Source organism: Mustela nigripes, chromosome 17 (assembly GCF_022355385.1).
Source record: "Mustela nigripes isolate SB6536 chromosome 17, MUSNIG.SB6536, whole genome shotgun sequence".
In the NCBI taxonomy this organism is placed as follows: domain Eukaryota; kingdom Metazoa; phylum Chordata; class Mammalia; order Carnivora; family Mustelidae; genus Mustela; species Mustela nigripes.
The window spans coordinates 2,613,865-2,632,694 of record NC_081573.1 but is presented as its reverse complement, the minus strand read 5'-3'; the positions used below and the strand labels follow the sequence as shown (position 1 = coordinate 2,632,694).

Genomic DNA, 18,830 nt, shown 5'->3' with positions numbered 1-18,830 from the left:
TCGAGTAAGGTTAGAGTGCTGGTTAAAGGACTGACCACATTCTTTACATATGTAAGGTTTTTCACCACTGTGAATTCTGTGATGTTGAGTAAGACTTGAGTGATGGTTAAAGGCCTGGCCACATTCTTTACATTGGTAAGGTTTCTCTCCAGTATGAATTCTGTGATGCTGAATAAGGTTTGAGTGCTGGTTAAAGGCCTTGCCACATTCTTCACATTGGTAAGGTTTCTCTCCAGTATGAATTCTTTGATGTCGAGTAAGCATTGAGTGCTGGTTAAAGGCCTTTCCACATTCTTCACATTGGTAAGGTTTCTCTCCAGGATGACTTCTGTCATGTTGATTAACGTGTGAATTGTGGATAAAGACCTTGCTACATTCTTCACATTTGTAAGGTTTCTCTCCAGTACGCATTGGCTGACGTTGAGATAGTGTTGTGTGCCAGTCAAAGGCTTTACCACATTCCTCACAAATGCAAGTTTTCTGTCCAGTAGTGACTGTGTTATGTATGTTTAGTCCTGATGATTGGCCCAACATGTTTCCTGTTTTATTACATCTGTGTAAATTTCTTTCCATGTGAATTCTCTGATAATCACCCACACTGGAGGACTGGTTAACAGATTTCCCACATTCATTGTATTTACAAGGATTTTCTCCTATAGGGATATTCTTAAGTATAATCAGGTCGGAGCTTTGGTAAGAGACTTCCACACATTTATCACATTCATAATGATTCTCTGGAAAATGAGTCCTCACATGTTTATTAACATTTGAACCCTCGTTAAATTTGTTCTCAGATTCACCACACTGAGCAATGTTCTGGTCATCTTGTAGTGTTGAATCCTCAGTGAAGGATCTCTCCAATGGATCCCACTGAGCACTTTGTTCTTCATTTTTAAGTCTCTGATTTTCAGAAATACTTGACTCAGTCAATCCAATCCTACTTTCAAAATGGTTCAAATAATTATTTTCAGCATGGACTAAGCAACTTTCCAGATTTTCCAAATTTTCATTCTCCAGATATGTATGTTTGACCATTTGATTTGAGCCCTTGCTTATAGAAAGACACTGCTTTGCAGAAGTAGCAGACTTAAGAAGGGATGTTTTCCAAAGTGTTTTATATCCTTCACCATTTTGGGCAGTCAGATTCATATTACGGACCGTAGTCTCAGTTTCGTTATGTCCTTCATGATATCTTTGATGCTCTCTTCACTTTCCCCATCATTTTTCCAGTCTATCATTAAGTGTAAATTCTCAAGGGCACTATGTTTATATCTACCCACTGCCACGTTTTGGAAAGAAGCTTCTATGCACAGCTTTGGCAGGAAACTCTGGGTGCCATGTGAAGATACAGCTGAAAGATATCGAATAAGAAAAAAGTAAAATCATTCCACTTACTATTCTCAGATGAATATAATGAAAGCTTCTAATATGCAAAATTAAAATCAATCACAGAACTTCAGCAATATGGCTGAGAAAGAATCATCAGGACTTCATTGCTCCAAGGAGACATAAACTTGCAGACAATGTACAGACCACAAAAGCTATCACACAGTTCCAAAGTATAATGTGAAGCACAGATCATGATCCTGTATCTCAAAAAACCAGGAAAAGTGCCAATGACCCCAAAATTAGAAGGAAGCAAATTTAAACTTAAAATAGAAATCAACAAAAGAGGAGATAGCAAAAACAGGAAAACATCAACAATAGGAAGACTGCATTTTCAGAAAAGATCAACAAAATCGGTATACTTTTTACTAAATAAAGAATGGAAGAGAAAATACTAAGTAAAATCAGAAGTGAAGAAGTGAAAGCAGGCACAATATAACCGATACCCTAGAAATAAAAACATTTATGAGGTGATGATGGATAATTATATGACCACAAATAGGGATCAAAAAAACTTGTGAAAATCTCAAAATGTATATAACATATCTGACTCCATTATGGAGAAATAATTTGAAAAAATAAATATATCAAATCATCTACTATTAAGTAGATTGAAAAAGTAATAATAATTCAAAAAACAAAAAAACAACCTCCCAAAAAAGAAAGTCCTGTACCAGATAAATTCACTGGATAATTCAAACATTTAAAGAGAAAGTACTTTAAATCTCTCCAACATTTCCAAGGAGTGAAGCAAAAGGAAACTATCAAGCAATCTCTGTAACACCAGCTCTACCACCTTATCAAAGCCAAGGAAGACACCATGAACAGAGAAGACCAGAAAATACTACCTATGAGGAGTAATTATTCTAAGTCCACAATAAAATAAAGCAAACTGAATCAAAAGCACATTTCACTATTTTACAACATAATCAATTGAGAATTCCTCCTGAAGTTCAGGGTCTTTTTAACATTTGGAAATCTATAAATTTAAGAGTTTGCATTAACAGAACGAAGGCCAAACATGACACGTTCGTATTAACTGAGGCAGAACATGAGTTTCATGATTAAAATCACTCAAGAGCAGGAACAGAAGGAAACCACTTCAGTATAACAAAGGCCATATAGGTGCTAAAAGCTGAAACCTAGCGCATTCAATAGTAAAAGACTGGGCGCCTGGGTGGCTCAGTGGGTTGAGCCGCTGCCTTCGGCTCAGGTCATGATCTCGGGGTCCTGGGATCGAGGCCCACGTCGGGCTCTCTGCTCAGCAGGGAGCCTGCTTCCCTCTCTCTCTCTGCCTGCCTCTCTGCCTACTTGTGATCTCTCTCTGTCAAATAAATAAATAAAAATCTTTAAAAAAAAAAAAAAAATAGTAAAAGACTGAATGCTTCTCCTGTGTGATCAGAAACGAGGTAATGGAGTGATGTCTGCACTTCCATTCAACATAGTACTGGATATTCCAGTCAGTACAATCAGGCAAGAAAAAATATGTCAAAGGAATCCAATTAAAAAAAAAAAAAAAAGAAAAACTAACTGTTCACAGATGACATGATCTGTAGAACACCTTAAGGAATGCCTATTTTTATTTGTATGTGATTTTACTGTTTGGTCATCACTTGTATAATTTATTTCTGCTAATTTTCCACAGTAGCCTTTCAAACTTCAATTTTTTAATGCTACAAATGCCTGATTAAAGAAAAAAAAGGTTCAAACAAGGTAATGTTACACTACAAGGAAATAGAAAAAGAAGAAACATAAACATCAAATTTAGTAGAGGAAGGAAATAACAATGAAAAATCAAACATAAATAAAGCAGATCAGAATAAAAAGTAATATAACACTGAAAGTCTCTTTCAAAATTCCAATGCCTTTTTTTTTGGCAGATCAAAACCCCTCTTAACATTCATGTGGCTGTTACAGGATAACATCCCCAGAATAATTTTCAAACTGAAGAGTACGTTGGAGGCACTACACTCCCTGATTTAAAACATAGTACAAAGCTATAGTTATCACAATAATGCACCACAGGGATAGCTGTGCAATACAGAGATAGCTGTGCATTACACAATAATGCAATACAGGGATAGCTAACAAAAATGTAGAGATGAGCTACACCTGTCCTTATCCAATGTTAATGTGAAGTGAAGATCCTGTCAAAACTTATATTCTGATTTGGATTTCTAGGTGGGATCTGAGTTTCCACATTTCTCACGAGCTTATAAGTGATGCCAATATCTTAGTTCACGTGCCACACTCTTATATTCCAAAAATAAAAAGGATGACTTTGAACGTAAAGAATATTGTGGAAATTATAACTTCTAATACCAAGAACAAAACAACAATTCTTCCTCAACATTTACTACTCACTACATCACATGGGTAACATGTTTTCATAAATTCACCCATGAATCCACACTAACCTATGCAAACAGTAGAGTTGTTCTTCACCCTTCAAAAAATATTGTGGCAAAATTTCAGTTACAGTACATCCTGAGTTTTACCCCAGATTGTCTGAAACCGAATTGCTCTGAGACAAACAGGCCACTAGACAGAAGCATCCCTAAAAGAAGGCTCACAGCAGGTTTCAAAATGACAGTGGGAATGCAAACATGACTAAACCATAGAATGTATTAACTAAAACAGGTAAGTAAGGATAAAACATAAAAGAAAAAACTATACGGGTGCCTGGGTGGCTCAGTGGGTTAAAGCCTCTGCCTTCAGCTCAGGTCATGATCCCAGAGTCCAGCAGGAAGCCTGTCTCTCCCTGTCCTACTACCCCTGTTTGTGTTCCTTCTCTCTCTCTCTCTTTTTTTTTTAAGATTTTATTTATTTATTTGATAGAGAGAGAGAGAGAGAGAGAGATCACAAGTAGGCAGAGAGGCAGGCAGAGAGGGGGAAGCAGGTTCCCTGCTGAGGAGAGAGCCTCATGTGGGGCTCAATCCCAGGACCCCGAGATCATGACCTGAGCTGAAGGCAGAGTCTTAACCCATTGAGCCACCCAGGAACTCACTGTGTTCCCTCTCTTGCTGTCAAATAAATAAATAAAATCTTTAAAAAACAAACAAAAGAAAGAAACTGAGAAATGCTTTCAGTGATAAAAATTTTGAATATATTTGTGGATGAAGGTTTCTGTGTCTTATGAAAACACCACAGAGACAAACACACAAGAATAGGAGTAAAATTACTATCATTTTTGAGTCTTGTATAGCATTCAAAGTATCTGTTCTCATGTAGCTTTTGTGCGGAGTTGTATTTTACAATTTTAAGGCAGTGGAGCATTCAGGATGCATGTTTTCTTTCTCTAGAGCAACAGAGAAGTGATAAGAAATGCTATGTCTGCGACGTGAGTGTGGAATAAAATGGAAATACACAGGGCCAAGCTATTGTTTATTTATAATCTCGACTTCAAACAACGGTATCTTCAGCCAACAGAGGAGAGAGCCTTCTCTTTCAAAGCAGACTACAAAGCAAAACAGAGAAGGGAGTTCCCCTGATTAAGTAAAACGACTTATGCACATCTTTCAGTAAATTCTCCCAAAGCCCATAATAATAAATGAGAAAAATTATTAACCTTTCAAGTGGAGGAATCCAGCAGAGAACACAGAGGAAATGAAGCATACGAATCTGTAATGGGTCACACTGGTGACAGTGCCTGACAGTCTTCAAAGGACACATAGTAACTACTGGGAAATAAATGCCCAGGATAGCAAGTACATCATAAGCTAAACGCACACATTAAAGTTCCCCTTTTATTCAAATATCAAGCCAAATATACCTCCTGTAATAGCGTATATAAGCTCTGTCCTTCGTGTGTGATCACAGGCTTTTACAGGCTCCTCCTGGCATTCTGATCAGGTGAATCACAAAAGACTTGGTCCAGAGACCCAGACTTGGGAGGCTAACCGATGTGTAAGAATCGTGGTCCTCTCACCTCCAGCAGGTGCCCTGCCCTCACTTCATGATGTCCTCCAGGGTCCCCAAAACACTGCGGGCTTTCTCCACTGAAACACAGACGGACTGGGAGTTCAGAGCCCAGTCCCAGTCCTCATACTGACCGATGTCCTGTCCAATTTCTGCCTCTCAAGAATAATGTTCTAGTCTTTCCTGAGAGTGCCCATAGCATGGTACCTCTCTATATAAATGTCACTGATCTAGTCAAGTGGACAGGGAACAAAGTTCATTTAATGCCAGGGCTGAATCTTCAGCTCCCTTAGCTCATTTATCTCTCAGGTTTAACCAAAGAATGACAAAAATTAATTCCTTTTTAGGTGGTGGAAAAATAGAAGAAAGAGGCACATCTCACATGGGAACCAGGAGACTGAATCAAGGATGCGTGGAATCCAGCTTAAGTTCAGTCAAGGGCACTAAGTGTGTTTTTAAAAACAAAAGCAAACCAAACACTATTTCTAGAATCTGAAGCACACGGTTGCATCTGGGCAGTCAGACTTTGAGAATGTAGGCTCCGGACAAAATTGCAGGCCTGCGTGACCTAAGATAAGCAATTTAAAGGGTTCCTAAACACAGGGAAGAGGCTAACCCTGGAGTCCTTCCCTCCCTTCACTTTTCATTCGAGCCAACTCCACCTCTGTGTGGTGGACTTCATCAACCACCCTTCTCTGGGCCTCTTTTATTTCTCCTTCTTCACGTTCCCATGCCGGAAGCATTTGTGCAAACAGCTCCCACACGGACAACTCACACAGGTGCAATCTGGGTACAACACTGGTTTCTGAGCTTGGACCCCACAGATGACACAGATTTTTTAAAATATCAAGGTTTCTCTACACTTTTACTAATCTTCAGTGCTTCACACTATAGGATCTCTTCTGTTTTCACATCAGGCTTCCTCCTAAAAACTGACTTTGCCTAACAGGAAATAAAATCTGTTGCAATTTCCAGCATCCTCAAAAGAATCCACTTATGCAGATATTTGGCCCTTATTACATAAAGGTTAATGGTAAGAGATGAGAGACAAAAACTATACACTGCCAGGAAAACTAGGCAAGAAGCTCTCTCAGAAATGGATGTGCTTCCATGGACATAGTCCTAGGCTGCTCAGGTGTGAGGGCTCTGGGCTCTTCCATGTCTGACTCACTGCTCCACTCTGTTAGGAACTCTCTCCTCCAGCAGTTTAAACTTATCTCCATTGCATTACAGAAAAATTTGCTTTCTTAAGTCTATATCCAATTATGAATACATAGGATTAGCTTCATTTGGAATAGGTTAGCTTTCTTTACATGCAAGTTCTAAAGAAAGTAGTTGGAACCTATGTATGTATATGCGCATCTTTGTCTGGTTTGTTTTCTATTAAGGCATCACTGACAAAGATTGTTACGCTGGTTCAGATGTACAACACAGTGTTTTGACAACTCTCTAGGTTCTACAACGCTCACAAGTGAGCTACTGTCTGTCACTGTACAATGCTATAATACCATGGAATATATTCCTTACGCTGTAACTTTTATCACCATGATTTATTTGTTCCGTAATCGGAAGCCTATACTTCCTACCTCCTTCACCCATTTTGCCCACCGTCCCTCTGCGTTTCACGCTGGCAACCAGCACATTGTTAAACGTATTTATGGGTCTGTTTCTGTTTTCTGGTTGTTTCTTGTCATTTATGACAATGTGGATAGACCTAGAAGATATTATGCTATGTAAAATAAGTCAAAGAAAAAACACTATATGATTTCACTTATATGTACAATCCAAACAACAAATGAACAAACAAAACCAGAAACATACACCCATGAGTATCTATTTTGTTTTGAATAAAGTCCACGAATAACCTTGAAAACTATAAAAATTCCAAGACTACACACATTTTATAATGTGACAAATTGGCTTCTAACAATTTTCCAGTGCTGGCAGAAGACAAGAGATCCTGGATCAAAGTCCAAGGATCTTAGCTCAGGTCACAGCAATCACGATCATCTTCTTGCTCACATGAATTTCACTTACCAGCCTCCCAACCACAATTCATACATGTGGACACTGCACATGCAGTGGGTCTGTGTCACATCTGTGAGACTCTGAGCATAGGGAACGACAACATATTAAAGGAACAAAGAGCACATCTGCCCGCACTGCACCGCTTCATTTGAGGGAGCTCTCTCCACTTACCTATGCAGTAAACAAATTCTGTCCTCTACCCATGAGCAAGGTAGTATCATATTTTCCCAAGCCTTTTTATACACACACATCAATGGAAAAACAATGAGAATAAAACTTTCAGTGCTTCTATCCATAACACCTGCAGAAACGGAAACCCATCGAAAATCAAATCCCAACAGTATCCACCATTCAGTTTGATCCCAGCTTGGATCCTGCCTCATTCTCCATGTGTATACCGCCTCATGAAACACTCATTAACCTTACACAGCATCCAGGATAAACATATTCAATTTACACCAGGAAACATTTTTCAAGGCTATGATCCTCAGGATACAATGCAGAAGAATTGGATGAGCTGTCACACTCCCTTCTGCAATCTCCTGTGGAGCCTGCATTTAACCAGGTGAAGAAATCACAATACCCATGAAGGTCTACCTTAAATTTCTGTCGCGATCTTTCTAAGGGAGATGTGTAAAGGAAAAACAAAACTATGCAAAAGCATACAATTTCCATGTATCTGAAAAGATGCGAGTATTCTGTACTCTTAACCAGGCAAAGCAAGTCCTAGATACAGCAGAATCATGGCTATTTCAATAAAAGGGATGAGAATTGGAAAACACAGGAATTAGTGCAGAGGAGTACTGCAAAGTTGTTCACCAACCATCAACAGGGAATATTAAAAAGAGCAACACAGACCTAAAAGATGTAGGAGATTGTGTAAAATGAAACAAAGGTGATCACAAGGGCAAAAGAAGGGTGGGTAGCCCTGAAGTTAGGTAAAGAACATTGATTCTATGAATGAACTTGACACACGGCTTGTGTCTCTCTGGATCAACATCATGGAAGCACACTGATCCCAATCACGAGCTTGCAACATGATTTCAAGAATAGTAACAATACCGTATACAGCAAACGTATGATTTGGTTCTGATATGTACAACAGTATCCAAAATACATTTCCCTTCATATTTTACTGCTCATTTGACAGTGACATACAACAGAAAATTAAAAACTCTTGTACTTGGAAGCTTCTACTTCAAGCTCCTTCCAACAAGCATCCAGAGGGCTAATGTTAATGACCTGGAAGACACCGGAGACCCACACCGTACTTACCACACTGCACACACCCCTGGCCACTATGTAAACATGCAAAACAAGTATCCACCCAAAACCACAGGAGAAATCATTTCACCCAAAAGCTGTCATCGCTGGTGGGAATTTACTTTAGAGTCAATGACCAATGAATTGTATATACTCACATGTCTGGCAATAAAATCTGTAGAATTTAACCTTCACCCCCTGAACTAAAGAGATAATGATATAAGTTATCAGCTTGTCAAGATTCCTGCTACAGTGTATAACAAGCAGATGCATGTTCATTTGCCAAGACCCTGGAATTCATTTTTGCTATGGGAATATAGGAATAATTCACCTGAGCAAAGAGGCCCATGGAGGTTTTTTTACCTCAAAACTGACACTGAGTACCATGGTACTACAAAACTATAAATGTTAACTAGAGGCAGGAAAAGATGGAGAGAAATCATGGGAAAAGTCGGCTCCAAGACTGAGGTGACGTTTAATGATGTCAAGAAATGACTTCGGTAAGCAAATTGAAAGAAAGCACAAATACGACATTTTCAAAATATATTTCAATTTGTTATTAAATACAAGGGGGTAAAAAGGAAAAAAGAATAGAAAACGTCAGTCACTACATAAACCACACAACACATTAAATTTTAATAGATTTTTGATCAAAACTGTAAAGATAATGATTTTTTTAGAAAAGCACAAGAGAAAATCAATTTAATCTATCAAAAACAATTAACATACATTTTATGTATGTGTTATCTGTTATTCCTATAATAAAGGAAGCTCAGGAAAAGAAAATGTTAAGAAAATGAAGGAGGGGTGCCTGAATGGCTCAGCAGGTTAAAGCCTCTGCCTTCGGCTCATGATCCCAGGGTCCTGGGATCAAGCCCCACATTGGGCTCTCTGCTCGGCAGGGACCCTGCTTCCTCCTCTCTCTCTGCCTGTCTCTCTGCCTACTTGTGATCTCTCTGTCAAATAAATAAATCAAAATCTTTAAAAAAAAAAAAAAAAGAAAGAAAGAAAAGAAAAGAAAATCAGAAGGAAGGGGTGCCTGGGTGGTTCAGTCATTAAGCGTTTGCCTAAGGATCAAGGTCATGATCCTGGATCCTGGGATTGGATCCCCTTATCGGGCTCCCTGCTCAGCAGGAGTCTGCTTCTCCCTCTTCCATTCCCTCTGCTTGTGTTCTCTCTCTCACTGTCTTTCTCTGTCAAATAAATAAATAAAATCTTTAAAGAAAAGAAAATCAGAAGGAAGAGAAAATATATTTTCTGATACCATATTATATCTGACCACAAGTGCACCACACTTCAAACCAATGTTGTTCAAGGGTCAAGTGTACTTTGTGTTACTGTTTACCCGCAACCTTAATGAAATTGGGGTGGCTAAGGCAGTGTCAAATAACATTTCTTTTATTACACATAGGTATTAACACATTAAAATCCGTTTGTTGTTCTCAATTAAAATACATTAAGTTTAAAAACACTGTAACCAAACTACTGGGAAAAAAAATCACTCTATGATCCTTGGTCAAAATGCCCATTACATCATTCAAGAACCATTCCCGTTTCCCAATACAAGGATCTATGTGTCCTGCTCTCCATGCTTTTCAACTGAGGCTAATTATTGAGTATGTGAGGATTTACTATAATTTTATACCTTTTAGGGAAGAGTTAGCTACACTTTCCTCAGTTATCTGTGAATATTTCTTTTATTTCAACCAAGTACCAAATATTTACTAGTATCAATTGCTATGATGAAGATACATCCAGCTTTAAATAACCTACCACTATATTCTCCTTAAACAGCAAATGGCAAAACTATTTAAAATTAAGACTGTTTCTGTGTTTCACTTTAATGCAAATAATAACACCCTCATTCCCTACTTCATTAGGAATTATTTCACTCTTGTACGTCAACCACACACAACATCTCCATGTGGACTTTCTTCTTACAGCCTCCTTAATTTTGCATGGAAAAGGAGGTTATAAATGAATTCCACATCACAGTGCCCTCATGTCGTTAAGACCCCAAGAATCAAATTATTTTGCATGCACACAAGCAATAAAGGCTTAGCATGAGATGATTTCAGAATAAAATTAGTAATATTTGCCAAGCAAAATATCTCAAATATAGTATAAAAAAAAGAGAGAGAGAGAGAGAGACACTGAAATGAATTATCCTTCGTTCCTTTCAGGCATATTAACACATACATTCACCATTAAGTAACATGGGTTTGAACAATGCGGGTCAATTTATAGATTTTTTCTTTCTTATGAATGTAGTGTAGTACTGTAAACATGGTTTCTCTTCATTATGATTTCCCTAATATTTTCTTTTATTAACCTTACTTTATTATAAAAATACTATATAGTATATGGACAACATAAAAGGAGGATGATTAACTGTTAATGTTCTAGGTAAGGTTTCTGATCCACAACAGGCTATTTCTATGGAAAAGTAGGTACGGTTTTGAGTTCTGGGGACTCAAGAGTTACACGCTGGACGCCTGGGTGGCTGTCAGTTAAGCATCTACCTTAGGCTCTGCCTTTGGCTCATGTCATGATCCTGGGGTCCTGGGATGGAGCCAGGCTTTGGGTTCCCTACTCAGTGGGGAGCCTGCTTCTCCCTCTCCCTCTGTGCTCCCCCCTATGCCCCGCGGTATTCTCTGTCTCAAATGAATAAATAAAATCCTTAAAAAAAAAAAAAAAAAGCTACACACAGATTTCCCCTTCTGGAGGCAGTTGGAGCCCCTCTAGCCTGCATTGTCCACGGCTAAAATGTCATTGATCTAAGAATTTAAACTCTGAATTTTTCTCTGTAATAAATATTCTGATTTATTATATCTAAAATGTGGTCATGATTTATTGCTTATTACTATGAATGTTCTTACTTAGATTCCCTTTCTACTGCATACTTTGCAAATTGTCTACATCTTTAAAATTTTAATCCTTTATGAAGACACTTTTCTTTTTGAACTGTATATTAAAAACAAAGATCATTCATCAATCATTACATTTTTGGGTTTCTATCCACTATACTTTCTCTGATGCTGAGTAAGAGTTCAGTTCCAGGTAACGACCATGCCATCACTGTTGACATTTGTAAGGTCTCCCCCAGGATATATTATTTCATGTTGAATACATTTGATTATTAATTCAATTCCTTGACACATTCTTCACATTTGTCAGGTTTCAGACGGTATGTACTCTATGATGTTCAGAAAGTATGTAGTTGTTTAAAGACATTGCCACAGTTTTGTTTTTTTTTTTTACATTTGCTGGCACTGTCCCCACTATATATTACCTTATATTGTTAAGTTTTGAGAGAAAGTTAAAGGTTTTGCACATTGTTTACATTTGCAACATTTCATCCCATTATGAAATGTCTGCTGTTGAGTGAGTCTTGAAGACTAAATGGTATGCTGCCCTTACTACATTTTTAAGTCTTCTCTTCAGTAAGGGTACAACAATGTACATTAAGATTCGAGCTTTCATAAACAACTTTCCCACATTTATTACTATAATACTAGTTCTATAGAAACTGAGCTCTCTGATTTTTAATAGGATTTCACCCTTGACTGATGTTTTTCCCAGATTCAATGCACTGGTAAGTTTTTTCTCTATTATAAACACCTCCATAATTATGAAAGTTAAAGCCCTAAGATCTTCCTAAGTTCTTAACACAAGAAACCTAGTTCAAATTAATAATTCTGTGGTAAGTATTGAAAAGTGGTATCTGGCTAAGGAGCCTACAGTGTGTATCAAACTTGGACTTTGCAATAAGAAAGGATTATGTGTTGGTGGAAGTATAGTGAACCCTCTGGAAAGCACTTCTCAAATCAATCACATTAGGCATTTTATCTTCATTTTTAAATGTCTAACATTCTGAAATGTGTCAGTTAATGATTAAACCAATCTTAAATTTAAAATCATTTGCATGATTACTTTCAGCATGGACCAGGTGATTTTTCAGAATTTCCAAATATCATTCAAAAAAACAAGAAATATGTATGTTTAAAAAATTGATTATCATCCCTGGGTTCAAAGACATTCTTCTGCAAATGTAACTGACTTTTAAGGTGAGGTTTTCACCCAACTTTTTATATCCTTGATCTCTTGTGGCACTAAGGATTTTGTAGTAGGTAAGTCACAATTCTATCCATTATAATGTCCTTTCTGTCCTTCACTAACCCCCATCATTCCCAGTCATTCATAAGTATAAATACTTATTTCCACAGCTTCCACATCTTCCCATATCACTCTACAAACTGATTCTCCCTTCCCCGTCTTTGCCAAGAGGTCTTGCCTGTTATGGAAAGACACAACTAAAAGATACAAAGTAAGTTACCACACTAAGTACAATGACATGCATGTATGTTAAAACGCTCTTGTGGAGAATTGATACTCATCATAGCATATCAGCCAAAGGGGGAAATAGGAACCACCAGGACTGTGCTCCTCCATGGAGACAAAAATGGAAGGACTTAACATTTTAGAGAGAGCTCAGAAGCAGTTAGGAGAACACAGCTCCCGCAGGCAAAAACAAAGGAAGAAGAGCCACAAGAAAGAGACAAGGAGAGTTTGTGACACTTGCCCACAACAGCCGTTCACCCTCCCAGACACTCCATGGCAACACTGTGAGAACACTCTCACCTTCCTCAGGAGAGAAACACTGTACGTTCAGTGCTCTCACTACTTTGCCGCTGCCTGAGGACATATTCCAGTCCTGCCTGACACGGAAGGAGCAAGGAATGAGCTCCCTCTGGAAGCACCATGGTGGTTGCTCAGTGAAGGACGAGCACTTGTTCAACCAATGGACAGACTACAGAGCTGAAGACAAAGAGAGAGAGGAAGCTATCGTGGACATGAAGTACTAACTGCAGTTTTATACCTGGGGAATTACAAAAATTCAGACATGACAAATGCCCACAACATGTGTGCCAGGTCCCAGAATTACTATTATTTGTGTTCCTCTCTGCAAAGTATGTCCATAATCTAGGGCTCAGAGGCTACTTTTTAAAAAAATTCCCAAATGTCAACAAAATACAATCAGGCATACAAAGAACCAGGAAAATGTGTTTCAAACAGAGGAATGAAATAAATCTCTAAAATAGCCTTAAATTAATTAAGAATTATTATTAACTGCCTGACAAAAAATTCATATACCCATCATAAAGATGTTCATGGAAGAAGATGATTACCTAAATGCTATCAGGGAAACTATGCATGACCAAAATGAAAGCCCAAACAGACAAAAAGCATAACAACAATGAATCAGAAATTGGGAGCTGAAGAGTACAATCATTGAATTTAAAAATACACCAAGGGGTCAGCCATAGACTTGACTAATCAGAATAAAGATTCAAACATCTTAAAGACACTTTAAATTCTTTACTGATAGGAACAAAGAAAAATGTGGAAAAGAACAGAGTCTAAGGGACTCATGGGAGACCAACAAGTGGACCAATCTGTCCATTAAAGGGACCCCATAAGGACAGAAGAGTCAAAGGCAGCAGAGAGTTTATATGAAAAACTAAAGGTCTGTACATCCCATGTATATGGAAAGAGACTAATTCAACAAGCTCAGTAAATTCAAACTAGGATAAATCTCAATACAGGAACACAGCAACACATCATAATTAACCTATCACAAATCACAGGTGAAAAGAGAATTTTGAAACAGCATGACAAAGCCAACCATCTTGTACAAGAGAGCTTTGTAAGATTAATAGTGGGATTCCCAGCAGACCAGATAGGAAGAACTACATGGGAAAATATATTCATATACTGAAAGATCAAAAAACAACCAAGAATAATATTTTACCTGGCAAAACTATTTTCCATAACTATAGAAATTAAGATATTCCCAGGTAAAAACCCCTGTAAGTTTACCAGTAGACCTGTCCCACAGAAATGTTAAAGAAGTCTTTGTAGGAGAAATAAAAGGATTCTAAACAATAACTAAAACCACTTGATAACATAAAGCTCTCCACTAAATACAAGTATTTACACAATTATAGAAACCTGTAGTGTTGTAATTAAGTAGCACATGTCACTTTTACTTCTGCTATAGAACTTTATTATATAAAAGCATAAAAATCATAAATCTAGGCAACAAAGTCTACAACATGAAAGAATGTGATACTGGTAACATAAAGTGGGTGCAGGGGTAGAGATGATAAGTAGAAGAGTTCTGTATGCAATTCACAATAGCACTTAAATGGTTTGTTATACGTTTAAAATATTTCAAGTAAACTCTAACATAACTTCTATGAAAATAAGTACAGAGAAGACACAAAAGTTAATGAGAATGGTATCAAAGCATATCATGGGTATAACACCACAATTAATATAATGTAATACCAAAACTTGATACAGAGGTATAAAATGTTTAAAAATTACACTAAATTCACTAAAAGTGTTTCTCTCATGCAAAGGGAATATACGTTCACCAAAAGATGATGAAATTAATTCTATTATTATAACAACTCAATACAACACTCACTGAACACTAACCAATAAAAAAAATACACAAGATGAGTCATTAAGTATGCATGGGTGGCAATTATACAGACAAATACATATACAATTTTATTGGTAAAAGGCATAAAGTTGATTCACAGGAGATAAACTCACATTGTCTTGAAATCTACTGAGTTGAAAATTGTCATCCTACAATAAAATAAACAGGCAACAACAATATCACAACTAAATAATGTGGAGAGTCCTGTACAAAAGGAAGCACATTATTATAGAACTGCAAAAGCAGAAGACAAAATTTAACCCAAAGAAGTGTACATAAAAACACATGAATTTCTGAAAGGAAACCTTCTTCTATAGAAGTGTAATTGTAGGGCGCCTGGGTGGCTCAGTGCTTAAGCCTCTGTTTCGGCTCAGGTCATGACCTCAGGGTCCTGGGATCAAGCCCCACATCGGGCTCTCTGCTCAGCGGGGACCCTACTTCCCCCCTCTATCTGCCTGCCTCTCTACCTACTTGTGATCTCTCTCTCTGTCAAATAAATAAATAAAACATTAAAAAAAAAAAAGAAGTGTAATTGTAAACTGTGTAATTTTAAACTGTGACTATGTAGCCAGAAAAACAAGTATTTTCAATTATTGGCATAATCCCATTGACAGTAAAATTGTAAAGAATTTCATTAAAATCAACCATGAATAGCTCTAACAGAAAATTTTATGAATGAGCACTTAAAAGACACTAAAAAAGTTTAATATTATTAACATGTCGCTCCTCTTATGCAGAATGCAAGGCTCTAACACATTCCTTAGAAACAAGCAGGCTTGGGTGCTGGGTGAATTAGCAGGTTTACCTCCAACTCTTGATTTCACCTCAGGTCACAATCTCAGGGTTGTGGGATTGAGCCCCTCAGGTAGTCTGTTTAGGATTCTCTCCCTCTCCCCCTCCCCCCACTAGTGCTGACTACCTCATGCTCTCTCCCTCGCTCATAAATAAATAAATAAATAAGAGAACCAAGCACCCCAAGAAATAAAATTCATTTTGAAAAAAAGAATATCAAAATTGTAAAACAGGCTGGCAATCACTTTGCAAAAAATAAATATTGGGAATTAAATTTGGATACATTCTGAGTAAAGCAGAAAAGCCTAACAGTTAACTTCTCCTGAAGTAAAATTACACTTATTAACAAACTTTTTTTTCAATATGAGAATTGTATTAATTATCCACCTCACTTCTTAGCAGCATACACCCATGTCATATCACAACTATTCATATAAAAAAATCAGAGATGAATTTGTCATGAATATGACAAAAATCACAAGAACTTTATATCATACAAAATTATAAAATGATGCAATTATTAAGAAATAAAATAACAACTGAGACTTTTTAATATAGGCTATAAGTTCTAAGTTCTAAATGTTCTAGCTCCCTTCTGGCATTAATTTGTGGTTTATGTAGGAATTCTAGGATATAAATAGATACATCACATTATTTCACCACTGAGGAATGCAACATAGAGTGGAACTTTCTATTATTAGTCAGTACAAAGAAAAATAAACCTTTGAAGGGAAATAAAGGACTATATTTTCTCATTTTAGGGAGGTGCATTATTATCTGCTAAGATTACTGAGTCTCAATTTTGTTCTATTAAAAGTAAAGCCTCCATCACATCGGAAAGCATAAACCAGAAAACATCGGATATCAATCTCCAGTGTTCCCAGGATTTCTGCACAAAACCCCAATACGTCCACTGTTATCATGACACACTTCTCACACAAGGCAAAAAAGAACTCAGAAAAGGTTTAGCATAGAGTTCCAGAAATACAGAGATTTTCCCAGAGCCCTCACAGCCCATGGAGAAGCTCTCAGGTCATGGAGGCCCTCCCACTCCCATGGTAGTTGCCTGGCCCTCACTGTGGATGTGATGGATCATCACTCAAGCTGAAGGAGAATCTTCAGAGAATTTAAGAGCTTGATAATGTTACACAGCAGGTGTCCCTCTGAGAGAGGGGGAGAACTAAAACTAGGCTTCTCAAACTAATTACCATTCAAGGAGAGCTACTTAAAACACATTTTAAGGTCAATCTTCCTGCTTCACATTTGGACCTCACCTCTGTCATCTGCTTCATTCAGTCGCACCTACCTGGGTCGATGGCTACTCTCTTCTTTCTCTTCATACCCCAGAGCTCCTTCTCTTGCTCCAAAAAGATGACCAGGTTTGGCTTCCACACAAGATCTGTTTAACAGAAAGAAGTATTGCTAGAGACTCTTTCAATCCAGGATTATGTTCAGTAGAGAAGAGAGGACACTGCACAATTCTAGGAAATGATTCCCCAAATGCTGTTAACCAACAGCCCCTTTAGAACACACAGCAGGGGTTTCAAATTCACATTATGATCTCCACTTCCAAGAACTAGTGATACAGTAATAAGGAACAGGGCGCCTGGGTGGCTAAGTCGTTAAGCGTCTGTGCCTTCAGCTCAGGTCATTCCCCAGGGTCCCAGGATAAAGCCCTGAATCGGGCTCCCCGCTCGTCGGGAAGCCTGCTTCTCCCTCTCCCACTCCCCCTGCTTGTGTCTCTCTCTTGCTGTGTCTCTCTCTGTCAAGTAAATAAATAAAATCTTTTTTTTTAAATGTCAGCAACACCCAAAATGATGTACAGATTCAACGCAATCTCTCTCAAAATCCCAATGACATTTTTGCCATCTTAAACATTCATGCAGAATGTCATAAGACATCACATATCCAGAATAATTTTTTAAAAGATTTCATTTATTTATGAGAGAGAGAGAGAGAGAGAGAGCAGGGGGAGCAGCAGTCAGAGGGAAAGGGGGGCTCCCTACTGATCAAGGAGCCTGATGCCGTACTCAATCCCAGGACCCTGGGATCATGAGGTCCTAGGATCATGACTTGAAGCGAAGGCAGACACTTAACAGACCAAGCCACCCAGGCATCCGACATCCAGAATAATCTTGAAAACGATTAGTACTTTGGAGACATCACACTTCCTGATGTTAAGAATATTATAAAGCTAGAGTAATCAAAATAATGTAAGAGGCAGAAAGACAGATATAAAACATTGGAAAAGAACAAAGAGCCAAGATATAAATGCTCATTTTAAAGGAACTTCCAACAATACTGGCTGCCTAGGGCGCCTGGATGGCTCAGTTGGTTAAGCGTCTGCCTTCAGCTCAGGTCATGATCCTGGAGTCCAAGGATCAAGTCCCACATCCGGCTCCCTGCTGAGCAGGGAGTCTGCTTCTCCCACTTACATCTCTCCTCTCATGCTTTCTCTCTCAAATAAATAAATAAAGATCTCAAAAAAAAAAAAAAAAGGATTGGCTGCCTATACCATAGCATAGATAAAAGACATCATCTTAAAACAATGAAATCAGATGCCTACATGATAAGAATGATGGACTCTGACTCAAGACCATATGCAAATATTACCTCAAAATGGGTTGAACAGCTAATTAAACATAAGCATATAAATGTAAAGCTCCTAGAAAAAAAGAGAAAAAGCTACATGACATTCGATTTGACAATGACTTTTTTTTTAGATATGACACCTATGTTGGAGGCAACAAAATTAAAAATAAACCAATGAGATTATAACAAACATAACAACTTGTACACATTAAAGGAAAGAATCAATGGAGTGAAAACAGAGACTACAGATGGGAACAAATTTGTGCAAAGCACCTCCATGTAAAAAGGTTAAGATCCAGAATTTATAACATATATATATATATATATATGTGTGTATATA

General features: G+C 37.7%; 2 protein-coding genes across 2 annotated transcripts in view; one reads left to right on the top strand and one right to left on the bottom strand.

Moving 5' to 3' along the window:
* Window positions 1-17,294, bottom strand: part of LOC132005482 (zinc finger protein OZF-like) — a 21,389-nt gene extending 4,095 nt beyond the window's left edge. Inside the window, 2 exon segments of the mRNA XM_059382669.1 lie at window positions 1-1,351; window positions 17,205-17,294. Of these exon segments, the coding sequence (XP_059238652.1) occupies window positions 1-1,149 (1,149 nt within the window). The 5' untranslated portion in view covers window positions 1,150-1,351; window positions 17,205-17,294.
* Window positions 1-18,830, top strand: part of LOC132005470 (zinc finger protein 665-like) — a 612,263-nt gene that overhangs the window by 524,043 nt on the left and 69,390 nt on the right.